Here is a 24,773-nt window from a genome sequence, read left to right on the forward strand (position 1 = left end):
CCCATCCCATTACATCTCATTCCCATCCCATTACATCTCATTCCCATCCCATCACATCTCATTCCCATCCCATCACATCACATTCACATCACATCACCTGCTCTGAACACACCAGCTGTCCTCGAGTTCACCCTCTCTCTCTCTGATGCAGGAGAAGCTTCTGAGCACACGAGGACAGAACGGCTCCATCCAGCTGTACGAGCTGCTTCAGTCTGAGCTCAAGCTGCGGCCCGACGACTCCTACATCAATGAGCGGCTGGTGCGTCTGTACAGCGCAGACGGCCGGCACGAGGAGGCGGTGAAGCACTGTCTGGAGGTGGAGAAGACGGGCCTTCTGAGGGACCGTCTGGAGTGGTACGAGCTTCTGGTCAGCACCCTTCAGGTCAGTGATCATCTCATCTCCTCTTATGTTAGACGAGCTGACTCTTAACTAGGTTGCTTTTTGGGAGAGTTTACCCAAAACTTGACAATTTGCTAATTTATTCCCCTTCATTCATTAAATCCACAAAACTGTACTTCATCTTGTGCTCTACAGTCATTTATGACAGAAAAATATTACGCTTAGTTTATTTAGAATTTTTACTTTTGTGGAATGGTTTGAAACTTGGTAAAGGTTTTGGCACTTGCTATGTGAACACAAAAAATAAATCATGGATATGATACGAAAAGGCTAAATGGTCCTGAAAAAATCATCACACTTGTGTTCCTCGCGGTCAAAAATGAGTGTATTGGAAATTAATGGGAGACTAATTTTATCTAGTGAAAACATTTGGCACTGCTGCAAAACAAAATCTTGCTGAAAGCTAATTTTTTTAGATGTCAAGCTCAATTTGTAACACAACTTATTTAGATTTTTGAAAGAATGTGGCCCAAGACGAATTTCTTCAATTGGAGACAATAAAGGCTTATCTCATCTTATTTTTGTTCTTTTTTTGCAGTTTTAGAGCTAAACGTCTAAAAATTGAAAACGCCTAGGTTACGACTGTAACCTCGGTTCTAGGGCTGCACGATTAATCGCAATAAAACCGCAAGCGATTTGGCAAAGGCTGCGATTATTTTATGCGCAGCTTGTCAGTGGAGTGCGGCTGACTGGTAGTAAATACTGCCCCATTTGAACGCCAGAGGGCGCTTTCATGCAAACACGATAAATATGCCCCGCCGCAGAAGTACAGTAGTGAGCATCATTCCAGGAAATCCCTATCGCTGTAGCTGAATAAACAGAAAATTGAAACGGTTTGATTAAACATGACTTAAAAATACATGACTGCCTTATTCTGTGTAATCATCTCACAGAAGGACACTGAACTGTCGTTATTAAGTGAGTTTGGAGTAAATGCATGTTATTAAATGTTGTCTGTTGTTGGACAAGAGGTTCATAAATGCTTCTCATGTTTTGGAAGGATGTTTGACGCATGTTGTTTATTCAAATGCACGTTATAAATGACTCAAACTCACAGTGCTTTCAGATGGAGCAGCGTTTACAGAGCCGTACATGAATGACAAGCTGCACTTAAAAAAATAATCGCAGCCTTTGCGGTTTTAAAATCGCGATAAGCCATCTGGATTTAAGTGCGATTACATGTAAATTGATATTAATCGTTCAGCCATACTCGGTTTCCTGAAGAGGGAACGAGCGTTGCCTCGAGATTGACGCTATGGGAACACTTCGCGTGATGACGTCTTAAAGCACATGTAAAATCAGTCCAATGGTGTGACGGAACGTCAGATGCGGGTGTCGTCACAAACCAGGAAGCTATAAAGCCTGCTCGAAAACAGAGCGTCAGCTTCGTACAGTCTGAAGTTGTCGCTGACAGGCATGAAGGAGATATGGCAAGGTGACGCAACACTCGTTCCCTCTTCAGGGAACCGAGGTTACAGTTGTAACCTAGGTGTTCCCTTTCAAGGGAACTTGCATTGTGTGAGATTGAAGCTATGGGAAGTCTATACCAATGGCACCATAGCTACGAGTGTCTGTCCAGTATGAAATCCAGCTAGCAGCACTAGGACGACAGCACCTGAGACCCTGGTGTAGAGTCCAAGCCCAGAGAGTAAAATCTGTCGAAAGTGCGAACCTGGTCCCTGCGAACTCTCTCCAGAACTCGGCCACGTCTGTACCATAGCATCCAGTCCCAGAGGTGGATGTGTGAGGGAGAACCAAAGTGGACAGTGAGACGTCTCTCGAGACTCAAAAATTGTCGAGACAGGGACTGAGGCCCAGGGAATGGATCTCACTTCATATCTGCTCCACCACCTCGGGGTGGAGCTTCCATTCAGACCTGTGAAACGCTGTAAACACAGCGCGCCGCAAGTGAGGCTGAGACATAATATAGCCTACCTAATAATCCTGGAGAAAAGTTTCCTCAGAACAGTGCCGATATGAGGAGCAATAGATCCCGCTGAGGAGTGAGGTAGGCTGTTATCTTTTCTCAAGTGTTAATGTGGAATAACGTTATGGAATAACGTTATGGAATAACGTTATGGAATAACGTTAGTGTAGGCCTATGTAAACCGCAAAAAGATGAATCGCATTTCTATAATATGAATTGCGTTTCTGTGAGATGAATGAAGGGTACATATTTGTAAAGACTGTTTAGCCTAAATATGAATCGCGTGTCTGTGTGTGAAAGAATAAACTGCTTTGCTATAGCCTACTGAGATGAGTAAAAATCGACTGAAATATGTTGAAATAAAATGTCTTTGTATAAGCAACGTATTAAACTGCAAATTAACATTTATATGCCCTAATATTTAAAAAAAACAACGTTACAGTCAGGCGAAATAAGAAAGACAACATTTTGTTGACTAGATTTGGGTACAGTTTTTACTGTAGAATATACTGCCACATCAAATAAGCTTTTGTTTTGCAATTTCTGCTCATATGTTCTTTCTATCTATCTATCTATCTATCTATCTATCTATCTATCTATCTATCTATCTATCTATCTATCTATCTATCTAAATATAAAATACTATTTTTGTCAAAAATAAAGTCATAGACTAAGATGTTAGATGTTCCAATGTTGGCTATATTCAAACTAATGAATACATATGATAAAATGTAGGCCTATAATCTTTTTTTTTTACAAAGAAAGTGTACACTTGAAATATTGTTGAAATTTTAATTATTGTTGTAATTGTAACCTTTTTAATAAAATAGCAAAACATATTTACAAGATAGATGTAAGCAAAATCTTACATGGTCAATATAAGTCTTCTTCTAAATATATCGTTTGTCCTTGCATTGTGGCTCAGTCAATGTCACACCTGAATGAATGGCTCATTATGCAGAGTGGGTGGGACATTGTATTCTCAGGTGTAAACCACTCCTCATTCACGCCCCCCTCGCATATTGGCTTTCCAAGCAAAACCTGTTTTACACAATTTAAATCAATGTATTGTTTTACGTGAACGATAAAGCAAGACTATTTTCACATAATTTTGAAGCCAGAACTCGAAGCGACAACATCCATTAGTCGAAAGTCTTGTGGACACATATTTAGTATGTGTTTTGTGGTCTTATTTCAGCAACTTTCATTTAAATTTTTTTCAATAACCATGCATAAACATTATTCTCTTAAAAATACAAACATCTACATTCATGTTGCTCACATATTATGGTAGCCCTGTTTGTGCTATATGGAGTGAATTTACACCTTTACCATTAACATGTTTATAAATAACTGAAAAAAGCACAAATGTCAGGGCATGTCAGAACATCTCAAGGGCCCCAAAAACACCTTGGTCCCCAGAGGGTTAAATAGACGACTACCGATGTGTAGACAAGAACATAGTGTCCCCTGAGATGTGTGAGGAAATTCTTTAGAGCAAGAAATACAGCCAACATCTCCAGACGGTTGATGTGCCATGAAAGATAATGGTCCTTCCACAGATTGCTCTAGGATTGCTCCCCAGCCCGTGAGAAAGGCTTCCGCTGTTAGCAACTTGCAACGACAAGAAGCTCCCAACACGGGACCTTGGGACAGGAACCACGGTTTCTTCCACATAACCAGGGCACGTAAGCATCGCCGCGTGACCTTGATGGTATGAAAGGGGTTGCCCCTCGTGGAAAACCCCCTGGTCCTGAGCCACCACTGCAGGGGCCTCATGTACAGCAGTCCAAAAGGTATCACGTTGGAAACTCCTGCCATCAGACCCAACAGTCTCTGAAACTGTTTGACAGTGAGTGACTGGCCTAGCTTTATACTTTGCACAGCTGAAAGGATGGTTTCTATACGTTCCGGTGACAGGCGTGCCTGCATTGACATTGAGTCCCAAACCACGCCTAGAAAAGTGGTCCTCTGAAGTGGAGAAAGCACACTCTTTTAGGCGTTTAGCCGTAACCCCAACTCTTTCATGTGGGCGAGAACAACATCTTGATGCCGAACCACCAACTGATGCGACTGAACTAGAATCAACCAAACGTTGATGTAGTTCATAATGCGAATACTCTGAAGGGGCAGGGGCACCAGAGCTGCATCCACGCATTTGGTGAAAGCGCGGGGTGATAATGCTAGGCCGAATGAAAGAACTTGATATTGGTAAGCTTTGCCCCCAAAAGCGAATCTCAGGAACTTCCTGTGACATGGAAGGATGGAAATATGGAAGTATGCGTCCTTGAGCTCTATCGTGACAAACCAGTCCTCGGATCTGATCTGCCCTTACTGGCCTGAGCCCTCGGGCATCAGGACCTTTTCCCCGCAGCCTTCTTAGCAATAATAACGGTCCTCAAATCTGCTTTACCCTTCGAAGGCTGTGGCTGAGAGCGCTCTCCGTGTCCCCAGGACTATGGTGGGGGAGCACGGGAGGCAATGCTCTGCTTTTGGGTGGCACGGTGGGAAGAGCTAGCTTTAGAAGATTTGGGCTGCTCCCGCTCAGCAGCCCCAGAATGAGAGCGACGGGGGAGGAGTTTCTGAAAGGCGGCTGTCTGTTTCGATGCCTCCTGAAACCTCTCGACAACTGAATTAAAGGTGGCACTGAAGAGGCCAGAAGTTGACAGAGGTGCATCCATAAGAAAATATTTGTCTTTTTCTTTTATATTGCTGGGGTTGAGCCACAAATGCCTCTCAGTGGCCACCAGGGCTGCCATAGACCGGCCGATAGATTTTGCCGTCTCCTTGGTGGCCATGAGGGATAAATCTGTGGCTCTACTTAGTTCGCAAACTACCTCAGGTCCGATTTCCCCCGCCCTCATCTAGATCTCCTAATAATTCAGCCTGGTAGGCCTGCAGGCCTGAATAAGGTTTGCCCACCAGCGAATATGTAGTTCAGGGGTGCGTTTCCCGAAAGCATCGTTGGCCAACTATGGTTGCAAGTTCCGTCGTTACCAATAGAGTTCAATGGACATTGCGATGAACTTGCGACCATAGTTGGCCAACGATGCTTTTGGGAAATGCACCCCTGACTGGCTTGGTGGGCAGTGCCGGAGCCTTTAGGGAAGATCCCGCCGCTGGAGAGAGATAGCTCGCAATCATCTCTTCCACCTCTGGCATCTCCCCATAACCGTGCTCTCTGTAGTTCGATATAGAGAAATAGTTTGATGTCTGTGAACTAAATACTCAATAGGAGACCGGTTTCTCCCACGATCTCGACACCTCAGTGTGGAGATCAGGGTAAAACTGTAGGCTCCGGCGTTGAGGTTGTGATCTGGATGGCAGGAAACGTTCGTCGAATTTGCTATTTGAGCGAACGTCCTGTTTATCAGCTGGCCAGTCAATACTCAATCTTTCTACAGCTCTGGTCACAACCTCTATCAGCTCTTCGAATGCATGAGACAGAGGTGGTGAATCCTCAGCCTCAACATCAACACTGACAACATCCAGCTCCTCAGACCTGGATAATTGCAATGTTGGTGCCTCCATTGGGGCGGAAGGAACTGCAACGTGTGCTTCCAAACCCTGAGAGAAGGCACTGGATCTATCAGGTGAAAGTAGAGATAAGGCTGGGCCCGTCTCAAACCCCTCTGATAGATCCATTTGCGAACCCCAAGACAGCGATCGCCGCTGTGCCTCGGCAGCAGCGGGACCAGAGCCCTGGGGAATGCAAGCCTGAGCGTCCTCGCGATAGAACGCCAGGTGGGATCGGAGCATCCGCATGGGAAGCAGATCGCAATGCTCAAAGCTAGCACCCTCGAATGCTGACTGGGCATGCTCCTCACCCAAACAAGCTACACAAAGAACGTGTGTGTCCCTACCCGTTATATAACGTGGGCAGGGGTGCACACATGATCTAAACTGCTGCTTTCTCGCCATAACTTAATATGATATAAAGACAGACAACACCAAATAAGACTGGACAGATTTCACAAAGAGTGCTACAAAAGACACAGAAGCTGATGCTCTCTTTTTTCAAGCAGGCTTCATAGCTTTCTGGTTCGTGACGTCACCCGCATCTGACGTTCCGTCACACCATTGGACTGATTTTACATGTGCTTCAAAACGTCATCACGCGAAGCGTTCCCATAGCGTCAATCTTGACGCAATGTGAGTTCCCTTGAAAGGGAACAGGATTTTTGTGCCATTTTCATTACAATACATTTTAAATTCTGTAACTTTTTTTTGTCTTTGAAAAGAGATCAAACTTAAGTCTGTGCTCTAATGTGACATTTACAACAGTTTAAGTTGGAAATTATATTTTTAGGTCTGTGCTAAAAAAAGAAGTGAATAAATTATTATAACTTTAGAAAATTTTTTAATTTAAATAAATTTAATTTAGTACCATACAATCCCCTGAAATTATAAAATATTAAATAAAAAACAAATCTTTTGACGATGTAATCATGCAGCTCTAGTGTCAGTACTTGCTCTTCTGGGACAGAGAAGGATGTTTTGCGTTCTGTCTGTTTTGATGTGACCATGAAAGGTTTGAGCAGATATGGGGAAGTTGGTGATATCGAGAGAGTGATCAGTCTTCTGTGTTTCAGGAGCATCTCTGCCGGCCGAGCGTGGCGCCGAACGAGCAGGCGTCGCGCAAGTTTCACAAAGAGTTGCTGTTAGCGCTCTGCAGCCGCGTCCGACTGACGCTGAAGGAGAAGAGCTGCGAGGAGAGCGCTGATGCTCTCTGGAGGTACGGCAACACCAGCCTGTCTGGACACTACCACAACACAGCACACATGCGCCAAGATTTCACCAGCTCAACGTATTTGCACAAATCGTATTATCCATTTAATGTGTGGAGACAGATCACTGTGGGACCGATCATCTCTTCCTCTATACTACTATTTACAGCAGCAAACAAACATCAGTGAACATCAGAAGGAACAACTTACTGAAATCAATCATGCCTCATGTAATCAATCAATCAGTGTTTCAACCACGGAAAGACGCCAATAAAACAACTAGAGAACAATAATGCCACTGTAAGGAGATAATACAGTTAAAGGAGAACTCCGGTCAATTTTAACATTGAGCTAAATTTTTTGTACATTTGGTGGTACATTTTGTACATTTGTGGCATTGGTGATCACGCGCATGAACTCGACAACCGATTACTATGGACTTCGACCGAAAACAGGATGTAAATACAGGTATGCGCGCTGGCTGAATAAACATCATTTTTTATATATTTCTTTCACATCTACTGCAGTCAGATTCACCCGCGTTCACTCCGAAGGAATCACTCACATGACCTGTGCACTTGTAATGACACATCAAGGATGTTAAGAGCCTAAAAGCAGGTTTAAAACTTGCCCCATTGAAGTCAAGAGGGTGCAAATTTTAAAAAGAGGATAACACGGTGTAGGCAACACCGATTTTTGTCGTTGTTCTCTGTACTGACAGCACTCCAAATGTACAAAAAAATGAGCTCAATGTTAAAATTGACCGGAGTTCTCCTTTAAAGGACCAGATATGATTAATGAAGACCAGGAGTTAGAAGTGCAGCCAATTTAAGACAAGATTCAGAATTATAATAAATTGAAGATTTTTAAGAGTTTGCATAGATAGATAGATAGTTTGCAGTTTCATCAGCAGAAGTCAGCTTCAAGACTCTCAAGGTGTTTGTAGGCTCCTCTTACAGTTACAAAGATCACAGCAGTTATACACACACACACACACACACACACACACACACACACACACACACACACACACACACACACACACACACACAGACACAGACACACAGACAGACAGACAGCAGTTATACCCTTCAAGGTCTAAGCTATGTCATCGCTTCAGGTTGAGTGATTCTCTTTGGCTAAGAAATAGATAAACAAACATTTTCCACACATGGACAGGTAGACTGAATCTGTAATCTCCATCGATTATGCAGCCCTGGATTTATATGGAGCTAGAATTGTGTCTTTATTACATGCGAGAAAAATAAATGATCTGAGAGAGAAAAAAAAGTTTGAGAGAAAAAGTTTTCACACTGATAGCAAAAAAGCATTTCATGAGAGAAAAAAATATTTGAGAAAAAGTTTTCATACCAATAGCAAAAAATAATATTTGAGACTAAAAAAAGTTTTGAGAGAAAGTATTTTCTCATAGAACATAAAAAGATATAAATTCGAATTTTTAAAAATTATTTCTGAGAAAAAAAATCTCTCTCAAAATACTTTGAAAAAAAACTCTTAAATATATATATTTTTTGCTATCAGTGTGAAAACATTTTCTCTAAAAAAAAAGTGTTTCTCTCAAAACGCTTTTCTTTGCTCTCGATGCAATTTCTTGCTCTCGTGTCAGGATTTTGCTTTCTCTGTGAAAACTGTCATGGGCGGGGCCACGTTCCTATTGGCCAGTCGGGTGAGCATCGTCTTGTCTGGGGAGTCGAACTGAATCATTACACCATTGTTCGGTTCACCGGCATAGATGCCGCCTCTGCTTTAGTTGAGCACGGACACTCCAATGTTTGGGTAAGATGATTCACGGTGATCTTAGATGATCACGGACGTATCGCCTGCGATAATTAATGCGATATGGCTCAGCTTGTCAGTGAACTACGGCTCAGGCCTAACCCTAACGAGCATCACTATATTGTAGCAGTATCAGTAACGCTTGTCTGCGCTACCACTTCTAGTCTTTCTGTTTTAGTTTTTTTGGGGTTTTTTGCTCGGTTTTTAATTGACAGAAATAAGTTCATAAAGCCACTTTGGCTGGGAAATGAAGGTAGCAGTTTTCACCCAGACTCCTAGATGTCTTTTCTTCAATGTTAGCCTGCTAGATAACATCACTGCTTCAGTCAGCAGACTCACACGTTCATGAAATGTTCATGCCATGTTTCTGCTGCAGCTTGGACTGTGCGATGCAGTCTCTGAAGAACACGGCCACGAACACTCTGGACGAGCTGTCGGAGGTGTTCACGGAGACGAGGGCTCAGCTGTACCTGTACGCCGGGACGCAGCTGCTGAAGACGGCGCAGGATGAGCAGCAGACGTGGAGGGCCGTGCAGGATTTAGCCGCGCTCTGTTATCTAGTGGCCTATCAGGTATGATGTGTTTCCTCTGCTTCATGCAGCTTGTAAAGGAATTTCCTCTATCCTGACTATCTAAAATAAAACTGTTGCGTCTACTGTCGACACAGAGCGTCTACAATCGACACTTAATAACCTTTATACTCCAGCTCTTGCGTCTTCAGTCGACATCTGGCCGAGTTTCTTACTCTAACTTACTTGATTCCCTAAACTGACCTGCTGCGCAGCAGAAATGAACAGACAGACTTTCAGCAAATGTCCTCTAAATGCTTTAATAACGGCCGGGAGAGTCTTCGAGCAGTTCTCAGAGAAACTCTCCCAAGAAGAATCAAGGCCGGAGGATCTCAGACAAATTTCATTGAGACATCCCACCGTAAAACACATATACAACAGTTTTTATAGTATAGAGGTATGGCATAAATGTCAGGCTGCATTACATAATATCCCCACTATTTGATTGGTTCTTCATATGCAAACCCCTCTGTTACTAGGTAAAGCAAACTCTGATCTTGCGGTGACTTCATCTGTAATCACAAGATTCTAACAGACTGTCTAGTTTCATTTCCCAAAACTAAGTTATTTTTACATACATACGCACACAGTCAAAGACACAAGTTTTCCATTGGTTTCATACAGTACATCCTATTCCATTGTTAGATGTTAAATAAGGTTAGATGTTAGAAACATGGTTAGTTTAATATACAGTTTAAAATTTCCACGACAAGCTCATGTGATCAGCCACTGTACAGTGTAATGTTCATGCTCTCCTCAGGCCCCGAGACCCAAAGTCAAGAGCTTGAAAAGTGAGCATGCGTCCCGTGAGCCTTTGGAGCTGCTGGCTTCGGACCGCCAGAGCCAGGCGGGTCACATGCTGTTGAATCTGAGCGGGGACGTGGAGCAGCTGCTGAAGGAGGTGGAGAAGGCGTTCGGGAACCGGAAAGGGCCGAGTCTTCTGTTCGACAAGCTCTTCGACTCACAGGCGCACGACCAGCTCTCCTTCATCTACAACGACGAGATGCACATGGTCAGCACACACGTGCCCAGCACCGACGATCTGGCCAAGTGGGACAGCGGTGAGTGTCACACACTCTAGATCCAGTCCGGTCTAGTTCTGCAATCATTTTATGTTTTTTGAGTCTCAGATCAGAGAATTTTTCAGATCAGAAAAAAGGGGGAGAAAACTTTGCTTTCTGTTTATTATGTAAAGAGCACTTTAGGTTATTTGATAGCAAAAACTTTAATGTTAGAACATTATTAAAGCAAGTGAACAGTCAATAATAAAAAAGTAAACCAATTACAACCATAGATCAATACAATAGACCAAAGATAGGAGAAATAAAGGTTTACTGAAACTTAGTATTTAGTAAAATGTAGATTTTTGTTAAAGCTGTGTTTTGTTGTTTGATTAACATTGACACAGACAGAAGCAGGTATTTATTTGCTGCTGTTACTTTAAAGGTTTAGTTCAACCAAAAATGAAAATTCATCATTTACTCACCCTCATGTCTTTTCAAACCTGTAAGACTTTAATTTCTCTTCTAAACACAAATTAAGATGTTTTAAATTAAATCAGAGATTTTTGTCCCTCCATTGACAGTCCATGCAAGTACCACTTTGACGAACCCATGAGGTTCATTCTCATGTTATGCAGCACGTTTGAGCTTCTGAAGAACCAATGAGGTTCATTCTCATGTTATGCAGCACGTTTGAGCTTCTGAAGAACCAATGAGGTTCATTCTTGTGTGCTGCGCAACACACAAGAATGAACCTCATTGGTTCTTCAGCAAGAGCCAATAAGCTCAAACGGGCTGCGTAACATACAAGACTGAACCTCATTGTTTTTTGCCAAAGCTCAAGCGTGCTGCATAACATGAGAATGAACCTCATTGGTTCTTGAGGAAGCACATTTAGTGGGTTAAAGTGGCTGAATGACCCTTTGAGGGAAGGGGAGGGAGGCCTTCACAGGGAAGAGACTAGTTGACACTTCAGGACTGCGCTGTCGTCGCGTCCAGTCGCAGATCCTTCATCAGATCTGGATACGGCCTGGATCCGGCGGACTGCGGTAAACCTCAGGATAAACAGCTCAATATCTGCTCAAACGTAGATATGTATAATACCGTAACCATAATGTTTCATAGTTTGCTCGATCGCTTCGCTGGACCAAACATTAGGCTTCATGTTTTTATTCCAATCTCATTTCATAACATCATAATGAATGGAAACATTTGAAGTGACATATGATAATCTATATATTTTTCTCTAGTGTAGTGTTACTGAAAGAAAAAAAAACTGTTCCTTTTTTAACGATCTATAGGCCGCCTGCTATAGGTTATTGTTATTATTATTTTTGGTTGGTGAGTAAACGAAAATGTGCTTTGGTGGAAGGATGTTACGTGAGAATGTGGAGAGTGTCAAAATAAAGGTGTATATCGATATTTTAAGTGTGGAATCGATGCATCGTATCGTTAGACGTTATATCGATGCATCGATCCATATCGATGTATCGTTACACCCCTAGGGGTGTAACATAGGGTCTAACATACATGTTGTCGATTTAGATGATTTAACGAGTTTAGTAAATTCTTCTTCTCCTATAGCATTGAATGAATCAAAATTTTCCTCAGGGAGACTACAATGCACTGCCTTATGCGATACTGTAGTAGACGGTTGCATAGTTATAATTTTCTCCCTGATATTATTAATCTTGTAAGTGAAGAAGTTCATAAAGTCATTACTGCTGTGTTGCTTGGAAACTTCTGGGGTTGAAGCTTTCTTTTTCGTTAGTTTAGCCACTGTTTCAAATAAATACCTAGGGTTTTGTTTATTTTCTTCTAATAGGTTTGAGAAATAAGCAGATCTAGCAGCTTTTAAAGCCTCTCTGTAAGCAATCGAGCTCTCCTTCCATGAAATGTGAAATATCTCTAGTTTTGTTTTCTTCCAGTTTCGCTCCATTTTTCTGGCTGCTCTCTTAACCCTCTGGGGACCAAGCTGTTTTTGGGGTCCTTGAGATGTTCTGACATGCTCTGACATTTGTGCTTTTTTCAGTTATTTATAAACATGTTAATGGCGAAGGTGTAAATTCACTCTATATAGCACAAACAGGGCTACCATAATATGCGAGCATGTTTGTATTTTTAAGAGAATAATGTTTATGCGTGGTTATTGGAAAAAAATAAAATGAAAGTTGCTGAATTAAGACCACAAAACACATATTAAATATGTGTCCACAAGTGACTAATGGATGTTGTCCCTTTGAGTTCTAGCTTCAGAATGATGTGAAAATAGTCTTGCTTTATCGTTCACAAAAAAAAAATTACATTGATTTAAATGGTGTAAAACAGGTTTTGCTTGGAAAGCCAATATGCGAGGGGGAGGAGTAGTTTACACCTTAGATTACAATGTCCCACCCACTCTGCATAATGAGCCATTCATTCAGGTGTGACATTGACTGAGCCACAATGCAAGGACAAAAGATGTATTTAGACTTATATTGACCATGTAAGATTTCGCTTACATCTCTCTTGTAAATATGTTTTGCTATTTTATTAAAAATGTTACAATTACAACAATTACAATTTCAACAATATTTCAAGTGTACTCTTTCTTTGTCAAAAAAAAAAAAAAGATTATTTGCCTACATTTTATCATATGTATTCATTAGTTTGAATATAGCCAACATTGGAACATCTAACATCTTAGTCTATGACTTTATTTTTGACAAAAATAGTATTTTTTATATATATATATATATATATATATATATATATATGACGTTAGATATTTTATTTCAACATATTTCAGTCGATTTTTACTCATCTCAGTAGGCTATAGCAAAGCAGTTTATTCTTTCACACACAGACGCGCGATTCATATTTAGGCTAAACAGTCTTTACAAATATGTACCCTTCATTCATCTCACAGAAAAGGCGAGTCATATTATAGAAATGCGATTCATCTTTTTGCGGTTTACATAGGCCTACACTAACGTTATTCCACATTAACACTTGAGAAAAGATAACAGCCTACCTCACTCCTCAGCAGGATCTGCTCCTCATATCAGGAGATATTGCTCCTCATATCAGCACTGTTCTGAGGAAACTTTTCTCCATAAGGTAGGCTATATTATGCTTCACTCGCGACGCGCTGTTTACAGCTGATGTGGGCGTTCTCAGAATTTGCGTTTGAATAGCACGCGCTCTCCGGGGCGTGGTCGAATTACTTTTGAATGATCTCGTAATGAGCTCGACTGGAGTCGCTCTCTTTTTATACAGATTACAGAAGCTGAGAATATTTGTTTTTTATAAAAATTACTTCATTTAAAAGATGCGATCTCAAGCTTTATGCTCGTGGGTCTGTTTGCCTGTTTGACTGAATTTTCGCGGAGTTATAGATCATTTTCGAACGCGTTTCAAATGGGAGTTTACTGACAGAGAGAAGGCAGAAATCGCATCATGTTCATTTTTCTTTATTTGTCAAAAAGCAAAACACTTTATTTTTATTGTGAGTATACAGAAAAAAAATAGAAACTGAACAGGATCGATTGATGTATTACACGAAAATGAAAGATCAAAATTAACAGAGCATTTAGTGTTTATTTTTCATTGCTAAAAAAAAAAAACGAGCAAAACACGCAGGCGCGTTTTTGGTCCCCAGAGGGTTAAGGGCCCGAGTGTGCTCGTTGTACCACGGCGTTGGACTATTTTCTTTAATCTTCTTTAAGCGCAACGGAGCAACTGTGTCATAAAGTGCTGGAAAAGAGAGAGTTAAAAGTTTCTGTCGCAATATCGAGTTCTTCTAAGCTATCCGGGATGCTGAGATGATGAAACTGATGAGGAAGATTATTGATAAAGCAATCTTTAGTGGCAGAAGTGATAGGTCTGACATATTTATAACACGGAGTCGGCTTTGCAGCCTTGGCTAAATGAAGTTTACACGAGACTAGATAATGATCTGAGATTTCATCGCTCTGCTGCAGAATTTCAACGGCATCAACATCTATTCCGTGTGATAATATTAGATCTAGAGTATGATTACGACAATGAGTAGGTCCTGACACATGTTGTCTATTTCCAATAGAGTTCAGAATGTCTTTAAATGCCAATCCCAATGCATCTTTTTCGTTATCTACATGTATATTAAAATCACCAAAAATTATGACTTTATCTGCAGCCAGTACTAACTCTGATAGAAAGTCAGCAAATTATTTGATAAAGTCTGTATGGTGCCCTGGTGGCCTGTATACAGTAGCCAGCACAAATCTCAAACATGATTTATCATTTACACTATATATTGCTATATTAAACAAAATAATTATATTTGAAACTATACTTATTAGCAAAACTAAAAATATTTCTTTAAATTACAGCAACACCTCCCCCTTTGCCTTTCAGGCGAGCATCATTTTTGTTGAACATCAATTCAATTTTTAACCTTAGATGGGTTTGGAAGTTTTTTGTATGTCCTAATTCGGGGAACAGACACAGTCTCTATATGATGATATCTAGGTGAAAGAGGCTCTATGTGATGGGATTTATCTGACCTTGGTGACGCGAGGCCGCTAGCAGAAGTTCGGTTTAACCAGTCTGTCTGCTTCCTGACCTGAGCCCCAGATTGTCATGTTTGAGCTCTAAGACAATGTGCCATATTACTAGAGAGAAGAGCAGCTCCATCCCAGGATGGATGAATACTATCTCTTTTCAACAGGTCAGGTTTGCCCCAAAAACTTTTCCAGTTGTCTATGAATTCTATATTATTTTGCGGACACCACTTAGACAACCAGCCATTGAGTGATGACAGTCTGCTCATCTATCTATCTCATCACTCTTGCGAAGAGGAAGGGGGCCAGAGCAAATTACAGTGCCTGACATCATACTTGCGAGTTCACACATCTCTGTAAAGTTAATTTTGGTGATCTCCGACTGGCAGAGTCGAACATCATTAGTGCCGACGTGAATAATAATCTTAGAGAATTTACGATTAGCATTAGTCAGCACTTTTAAATTTGCTTTGATGTCAGGCGCTCTGGCTCCCAGCAAACATGTGACTATGGTGGCTGGTGTCCCTATTTTCACGGCCCGTGTAATAGAATCGCCAATAACTAGGGCACATTCAACAGGATTCTCAATGGGGGCTTCACTGAGAGGGGAGAATCTATTTGAAGTTGTAATCAGAACGGAAGAGCGGTGTTTTGTCCCTGACTACAGCGCCTCACCGTCACCCAGTTGCCCTGCTGCACGGGCTCTACTACAGCCGGAACCGAACAATGTAAAGAGTTCACTAAGCTATTCACATCCAAAGCAGTATCTAAAACCCTTGCACTCTTACAATTAACCTCAATTAAAGCTTGGATGCGTGTCTCTAGTTCTGAAATCTTCCCTGTCAGCTTTACTATCTCCCTGCATTTATCACATGTAAATCCTGTGCTGACAGAGAAGGATATGCTTAACATGTTACATGAAATGCAAGTAACAATAAAAGGAGAAGATGACATGACTTACCATGTTTGTTGACAGATCTTACTCACCTAAGTTGTTTGATGGAGTCGTAAAAGGCGCGAGAGAAAAATAAATAAATAAATAAATAAATAAAGTGCGCACAGATGGCACGCTAACAGGCTAGCGAATTACTAGCATGTTGTGCTAGCAGTAACGATTTAGATTGAAGCTAGCGATGTCAGGTTAATGTGTGATGTTGAGTAAGTTATATTTAGCAGTATAAACAGCAAGGAATGATGGTAAATAATGATTCAAAACAGAAAGATATACGAAGCTGTCAGACACACACCAACACAAACAGCTGCAGCAGGAGCAATCGATCAGCAATGTGATGATCAGCAATCGTTCCACAAACCCACTATTTGTCTGCTTACCTACTAAGATTACAAAAAGCACGCCTACATGGTCTTAAGGCAAGGGGCAGGTGCACACAACCTACGGATGCTCACCTGCACCTCCCCAATCCAACCCCCCATTTTTAATATGTTGTAACTGAGGGCCCCATGAACAAGCATTCGACACCCCTAGGTATTAACCCCAAATTTAAGATTTTTATTCACTGAAACAGAAGGGAGCTCCCAGCTGCAATGTTTTCAGTGGCTGCCAAATAGTGGTTGTGTGGACACTGCATTTTTTTATGCAAATTAAGCACTGAAATTACTTGAAAGTCTGATGAATGTGTTGAATGGTGTATAGTTAGTACTCTAAAGGTGGTTTAATCAATAAAAATTATGTTAAATATTATCAATGAATGCAGTATTCACAGACCCATTATTTTGCGGCCACTAAATAGATTGGAACTGGGACGTTTTTGTGTTTTCTGCTCCAAGTCGTACAAGAAGATCCCAAATGACTTGAAAGTTAGTGGAATGTGTCCAGTTGAGTGTGCTTAGTACAGTAGATGTGGTTTAATGAATAAAAAAATATATTAAATGTGAAATATCATCTATAAATGCAGTGTTCATTGACCCACTATTTGGTGGCCACTAAATAGATTGGAACTAGGACGTTTTTTTGTTTTCTGCATCGTCATACAGGAAGGTCCTAAATGACTTGAAAGTTAGTGGAATGTGTCAATTCCAACTTATTTAATGAGGCTCAGATAGTGGCTTCGTAGAGACTGTGGTTTTTAAGCTTTCCTGTCGAGATATTCAGATGAAACCTATCTCAGCTCTGGGAGGCTCTAGAGCCACCAAACCTGCACTCATGTCTATGTCTCAGTGCCCTATATCAGAATCCAGTGTTTCAAGAAGATTGGAGAAATGTTTTTTTTAACCCAAAAAATCTGCAAGGGGTATGAGTTTTTCAGTTGAAAATGTTCGTTTTTTTTTTTTTTTTTTTTTTTAGATCTTCTTGAAACTCTACGTTCTTATAGAGGGCACCTACACGTAGACAGAACCACAAGCCCTGGCTCTCCAGACCTCTCCAGAGCTTAGATATGGATATATGGAGATTTATCCCATTATGTAAAATACTGGGTTCGTGGACAGTGGAATTTTGCGACGAAACTTGGTGTTATGGACTCAGGGAGGCCTGCTGAGTGCAGTAATATAGTTTTTATCATGACAGGAACTTGAATTAAAATGTACACAAAGCCAGTTGCAATGGATTGAATGGGAATGGATTAAAGGGAGTTCACCCAAAAATGAAAATTAGCCCATGATTTACTCACCCTGAAGCCATCCTAGGTGTATATGACATTCTTCTTTCAGACGAATACAATCGGAGTTATATTAAAAAATGTCCTGACTCTTCCAAGCCTGATAATGGAAGTGAATGGCTGTTTGACCTTAGAAGTCCATTAAAGCACATCTATTCATTATTAAAGTGCTCGACAGGTCTGCGGGGGTTAATAAAGGCCATCTGAAGTGAAGCAATGCATTTGTTTAAGAAAACTATCCATATTTAAAACTTTCTGAACTAAAATAACTAGCTTCCAGCAGAAGGCTGTACGCATCGATTAACGCCAAAAGAGTAACCCTTGAACTTGGCGCACAACATAATGACGAACGTGGTTGCCCAGCCCTGTTTGTCTGAACCGCGAGAGGCGTCAATTAACATCATTACGTTGTGCGTCAAGTTCAAGGGTTACTCTTTTGGCGTAAATCAATGCATGCGGCTGTATGCCGGAAGCTAGTTATTTTAGTCGAAAAATTTTAAATATGGATATTTTTCTTACACGAACGCATCGCTTCACTTCAGAAGGCCTTGAGAGTTGTGCAATGAGTGTTGTTTTCCGAAGGCAAAGAGGTCGACCTCTGCCCTGCCGAATATACTCCATATCAGACGAACCGTCTGTGGGTTGAGAGACCACTCACCTGGGGGAGTGTTGTTTCTTGATAGCATGTCCGCGTAGGGGTGTAAGAAAAAATCGATACACTTGAGTATCGCGATATTTTATTTTGCAATACTGTATCGATTTTCAAAAACGCAATATCGATTTTCTTTTTAAATTTTTTTTTTTTACGTCCAAAAATATTCATGGTAATGCTTTCTGTATACCTAAAGACTTTGAAAAGATTTAGAAAAGACTTTATAAGATTATCAGCTCACATCTAAAGACTTGGGTTCACAGTTTTTAGTCTCAGACTAAAGATTTTACAAACACTGAATCTTGTAGTGACACTTTTTACAAGACTACAACTAGATTATTTTAGCTTTTTATTCCCACCAAATTCCTCCTATCATGCTCAGCAGTGATTTAACAAATGGAGGAGAAGCAGCTACAGTTAGATATCAACATGTATCACATTATGTTGCATGATCCAAAATATTTCTGAAGGTAGGCCTACAGTGGTGGTAGATAAGATAAGATAAGATAAGATAAGATAAGATAAGATAAGATAAGATAAGATAAGATAAGATAAGATAGACCTTACATTCCCACAATTGGGAAATTCTCAGTGTTGCAGCAGCACAGTGGATAGTTAAAAAAACAATAAATAATTATAATAATAATATAAACAATATATACAATAAATAAACAATATATGAACAATATTAAACTGAGTCCTTGGTGTGTGAGTGGTCTACAAGGAGCAGTGCTAGTGTGAAACAGTCTGACTGCAGCAGGAAGGAAGGACCTGCGATATCTCTCCTTCACACATTTGGGGTGAAGGAGTCTATCGCTAAAGGAGCTGCTCAGTGCAGTGATGGTGTTCTGCAGGGGGTGGGAGTCACTGTCCAAATTATGTTATTATCATCATTAAATAATAATTAAAATAATTAATAAATTATCATTATTATTAAATTATATAAAGGCAACCATACAGTCATGTGAAAAAAATAGGACACCATGAAAGCCTGTCTATTTTTCAACATATGGACATGTAATAACAATTTGAACAATACTGAAGGACCCAGTGATTTAACTAAACTATTTAAAAATAAGGAAGGCCTTTTTAAGACTCTCTGTGAAATGTAATTTTAAAAGAATGCAATATTTGAGGAGGAATAAATTAGGACCCCCCCCCCATATATTTCCCCCACACTGCTTATGAGTGTGGAAAAGGATTTAAAAAGATATCAAAGGACTTTGACATCAGCCATTCCACCATTTTACCTCACTGAAGTAATTTCAATAAAGGGGGGTATCACTAGTTATTAGGGGTCCTAATTTTTTCCTCCATTAAAATAGGCATTTTTATGCATATTTTTTTGTTTGATGAGTAAAAATGTTAATTTATATTGTTTAATTACAATAAATCACTTTCTTTTCCAGGAATGAAAAAAATCAAATTAGACATTGTTATGTGAACATTTCTTAATAAAGAGTTGACTATTTAATGGGATGACCTAACTTTTTCACATGACTGTATATGGGGGTTATGAATCTATATCATTATATGATGAGAACAATAGTTTGAACTAAATATCTTGAAAGGGTATAATTTTAAATGCTGTGTTGAAATTATGAACAAGTGTTTCACAGTGAATATTCGAGGGTACATAATACAAGAAAAGATACATATCTACTGTAGAATACAGAGAATGGACAATACTCACAGCAAGGGTAGTCTCAGCATTGCGGGGGGTGACAAATGGCTTTAGAAAGTCCTGTTTCCGGTTTTCTGAGAACGAATTTATTGGCTGTTGATTGTTTTACGTCACTATGACTACGCTACGACTTGCGATAATATCAAACATGTTTGATATGAAAGACTAGAGAAAGACGGGCATAAATCGGGTCGCCGACTGCAGATTATCACCTCACATTTAACGATCGAGACGACGGGAGCGCGCCGAGACTCCAGTAAGATTCCTAAAAAATGCCGGTCTTTAGTCTGGGACTGTGAAAATCCTTTGGTGTACGCCCGGCATAAGACAGTGGTTCACGTTTATGTTGTTTAAATCCCTACCACTAGATGGCTATGCTGAGACGCACCACTAGTGTCCTCGCCAGGCTCGCCGAACGGTGCGTGTCCACTGGACATTTTGGGATTGACAGCGGTCCGGAGAAAGCGTAGAGAGCGACAGAGAGAGTCAAAAAGTTGGGCAGTTCTCGACTTTATGCAAATATCAAGCGAAAAACGCGGTCGGCAGCCAATTGCTGTGAGGTTCGGGATGTGAGGTCTGTCTTGAGAGTTTAAACATAGGCCTATCTAAACTCTGCAGGAGTTTATGCTGGTTTCAATGTTAAGTCAATGCAAAGACGCGTTTACGCGCGTCTGGAGGTCCTGCGGCGCGAATGAGGCGTTTTAGCGCGGCTCACCTCATTCGCGCGTCCAGTTCTTTTAAAATCTTTATCACATAAAACTTGACTTCAATATTTGACACATTCATTTTGTTCACATTCATCCACTTTTATTCATTTTCGTCCAGTTCACGTTGTTGTTTTGTATTATGACGGGGCTATGTATTTTCTTTTATTATGGCCTACTTGAGCATATAAAAATTTGCTCACTAAGAACCTGTGAACCACAATCCCAAACTGGCAGTTTGATTTTCTGTGTAGGCAACTCAATTGTTTACCTAAAGTAAACTTCTTTGACTTTTATGCACATCATGTCTTTTTTTAAATATTGCTTTTTCTAAAATTATAGTCCTACTTAAAAAAAATCCCAATATATCGCCTTATGCACAGTATCGAAATATATTGCAATATATTGAATCGTGACCCATGTATCGTGATACGTATCGTATCGCCAGATTCTTGCCAATACACAGCCCTATGTCCGCGCCCAAATTGTGGACTCCCGGGACATGAGCAGCTCTCAGAGAGCGCAGGTTGGCATGCGACCAGAGGAGATTTCTGGCCATGACATACAGGTTGCCTGATCTGAGGCCACCCTGGCGATTTATATAGGACCCTACAGACATGTTGTCCATGTGGATTAAGATGTGGTGTCCCCTGAGGTCTGGCAGAAATGCGTTCAGGGCCAACCAAACTGCTCTTATTTCCAGGCAGATGATATGTAAGCTCTTCTCCGGGCTCAGCCAGAGGCTGGAGACAGATTTGCCCTCGCACAGCGCTCCCAACCCTGGTTGGAGGCGTCTGTAAAAATTACTCTCCTCTTGGAGGCCACACCCATGAGTACGCCCGACTGGTACCAGTTCTGGGCTTTCCAGGGAACCAGAGCTCTGTTGCAGCGCTGGTTCACCGTAATATGCAGGTGTCCTGACCGCCACGCATGGGCTGGCACACGGTGCTTTAGCCAGTGCTGAAGGGGGCGCATATGCAGTAAACCTAGCTGGAGTACTGACGATGCAGCGGCCATGAGACCGAGAAGCCTCAGAAACTTCCTGAGGGGCATGCACGCACCTACCCTGAAGGAGGCTATCAGCTGTTGGATAGAGAGAGCGCGCTCTGGTGTGAGCCGCGCTCTCATCATTGAGTCGATAACTGTGTCCAGAAAGATTACGTTCTGGATGGGTAACAGTTTGCTCTTGGAGAAATTGACCCCAGACATTCCAAATGGTTGAGGAGCATGGATCTGTGTGTCAGTAATTCGGTCTTCGACTGAGGCATAATGAGCCAATCGTCGAGATAGTTCAGCACGCTCACAAGAGTCCTGCACGGGTCCAATTTTTAAAATCCGCACCCGCCCGTACCCGCAGTGCTTAAAACCAAATCCGACCCATTTTCCGACAGCAGCACTAATTCAAATCAGCACCCGACCCGACCCGCTTAAAATAGAACCGACACCCGACCCGCACCCGAAATAAAATCAGTTTAGACAATCACATTATAGACACACTTACAAAAATGTTTATTGTCCGGTCATACAGAAGTTATTACACAACCATTAACACAAGGACAACTTCAGCCGAATCTGTCAAATGGCCGGTACATGAAGAACATAGCCAACGTTACCACAAAACTCGAGTAGCCTAATAACAGACGCGGCTACAACACCATTTTCTGCCACGCAATTTTGTCTAGCTTACATCTGACAATTTTGGGTTCAAACACGCCCTGCCAGCACACAACACATATTTAACAGTGTTAAATGTGAAAAATACTGTTCGATAGAACTGCTTACTGCGTGCTTCCTCGGCGATGAATCCACATTTGCGGCTATCCAACACGAAAATGCATGCAGCAAATCCTTTCACAATATTGTTTTCTTCAGATATCTCCAAATTTCTTCCACACAATGGACTTGATTTTTGATAACGTATTGTCGACAACTTTACAATCTCCTAGTCCTAGCTATTCTTTTCTCCAACTCTTTTCTCCAACTCTTCAGCATCCATCTCGCCGACTGCAAGCAGATCGCGCGCGCGGTTATGACGTCTTTTTTTCCAAAGTGAAAGTAGGTATAGAGACAGACTCCTGAGAGGGCGTGGGCACAAATAAACTGATGTGGATTTTAAATTATTTTATCAACTTGAAATACAGGCATATTTTTGTAAGTGTGTTCCTAAAAATATGCATATATATATTTTTTACGTTTGCACGTGATTGTTTTAAACCCGTGTTTCCTCCGTGTCCGACCCGACCCGCACCCGTATCCGACACAGTTGGATATTTCTCACCCGTTTGCGCAAAATTTGCGGGTCACCCGAACCCATGCAGGTCTCTAACGCTCACTCCCTGTTGCCTCAGGGGAGAAAGTGCTGCGTCCATGCACTTCGTGAAAGTACGAGGTGCTAGGGACCAACTGAAAGGTAGGACCATGTATTGATAAACCTGCCCCTTGAAGGCAAATCTCAAGAATGGCCTGTGATTGTGCATTATCTGAATGTGAAAGTAAGCATCTTTCAGATCCACAGTAAAAAAACAATCCCCCGGGCGAACCTGCGCGAGGATTTGACTAAATCTATTGCCCCTTTTGTTAGCAGATTTTGCACTTCGGTGCGAAGCTGGTGAGCCACGTTGCTTCTCACCGAGGTCTTGACGACTGCCTGAAACCTCAGGGGTCTGCGAGCGAATTGGAGCAAATTGGAGCGAGTAGACACGCTTTATAATGTTTAAAACCCAGTTCGACACTCCGGGGATGGCTTGCCAGGCCTGGACCCTTGTGGCTAGGGTTTGAATATACATTAGGGCTGGGCCGACTAGCATAGGGGGACCTAATACCCTTGTGTTGTGTTTTGTGCACATTTTAGTGAAGGGGGACTGATTACCCGGGTGTTGTGTGGTGAAACATACTCATTTTGTGGTTTATTTGGGTCGCTGTGAAAACAGCGTTTGTTTGTAGGGGTGCATGTAGAGCAACGGACCCATTGACTACAGTATGAAAATCTCCAGCCGCCTGAGCTGAACAGGGAGCTGTGAGATTTAGATTAGCTCTTTTCGAGGGCGGTCTGGCTAGAGCGAGACTCAGACCCTCTATCTTTCCTCCTGTGGCTAGGAAGGCTTCGGCGGCTCAGGGTCCAACACAACGCGGGGTCGGGGGCCCTGGCGCTGGGGCAGCGGGTAGCGCTTTGCTGATCTTGAGAGATGACAGGTATCAGCCGCTGGCTGAGGAGGCGGCGTGGTCTTGTGGCAGCTTGAGGCAGAGCTGGAGCGCTTAGGCAGGAAGTGTTTCATAGCTTGTAAAGACTTCTGTGCCTCAGTGAAAACCCCTCACAGCCGGGCCAAAGAGGCCGGTGCTGGAGATAGGTGAGTCGAGGAAAGCCGTTTTATCTGCCTCTTTGATGTCCGTGAGGTTCAGCCAAAGGTGGCGCTCGAGCACGACAAGGGTCGCCATACCTCTGCCGATCGCTTGGGCAGTAGCCTTTGTAGTGCGCAGCGGTAGGTCCGTGGTGCTGCGCAGGTCACGGAACGCCTCAGGGTTCAGGCCAGACTCGTCTATTGTCTGGAGAAGCTTGGCCTGAAACACCTGCAACACCGCCATGGTGTGCAGAGCCGATGCAGCCTGACCGGAAGCAGAGAAGGTGCATCCTGCGAGGACTAAAGTGTTTCGGCAGGGCTTTGAGAGGTGTACCGCTCTAGATCTCCAGCCAACAGCAGTGGGCAGGCATAGATGGGCGGTGACTGCTTCCTCAAGCGGTGGCAGCTTCTCATAACCTTTTTCCGCTGCGCCGTCAACAGAGGAGAGCGTAGCGGAAGTAGAAGTACTCTGTACTGAACCATGACTTCGTGAGTTCATCGTGGACCTCAGGGAAGAAAGGAGCTGGCTTGTGACGGGGGGCCTGCTGGCACCCTGGCAAAAACCATCCATCCAGCCGGCTCCTAGTTGGCTCCTCAGGCGAGGTCCATTCGAGACCGAGGTCTGAAACGGCCGTAGTGAGGATGCGCAGCATATCGGCGTCCAAATTAGTTCTGGTAGCAGCAGCGTTAGCACCAGACTGTGAGAGGGCGGTGTCAACCGAGCCCGATCACTCTTCCTCAGACGCAGCAATGGAGAGGCTGTCGTTGTGTTCTTCGTCCATTCCGCCGAAGGAGATGAGACCCGCCGCTTGTGGCGTGGGCTCGCTTTTTTC

General features: G+C 42.1%; 1 protein-coding gene across 4 annotated transcripts in view; it reads left to right on the forward strand.

Annotated features, from left to right (window-relative positions):
- The window catches only part of LOC311298388 (RANBP2-like and GRIP domain-containing protein 5/6), a 103,111-nt gene that overhangs the window by 23,413 nt on the left and 54,925 nt on the right, over positions 1-24,773 (forward strand). For all 4 annotated transcript variants that reach the window (XM_084421243.1, XM_084421244.1, XM_084421245.1 and 1 more), the window contains exons 5-8: positions 152-382; positions 6,920-7,062; positions 9,228-9,423; positions 10,181-10,481. In XM_084421243.1, the coding sequence (XP_084277369.1) occupies positions 152-382; positions 6,920-7,062; positions 9,228-9,423; positions 10,181-10,481 (871 nt within the window). The remainder of the gene's footprint in view (positions 1-151; positions 383-6,919; positions 7,063-9,227; positions 9,424-10,180; positions 10,482-24,773) is intronic.

This window comes from Rutilus rutilus, assembly GCF_951802725.1.
Source record: "Rutilus rutilus genome assembly, chromosome: 10".
Lineage (NCBI taxonomy): Eukaryota > Metazoa > Chordata > Actinopteri > Cypriniformes > Leuciscidae > Rutilus > Rutilus rutilus.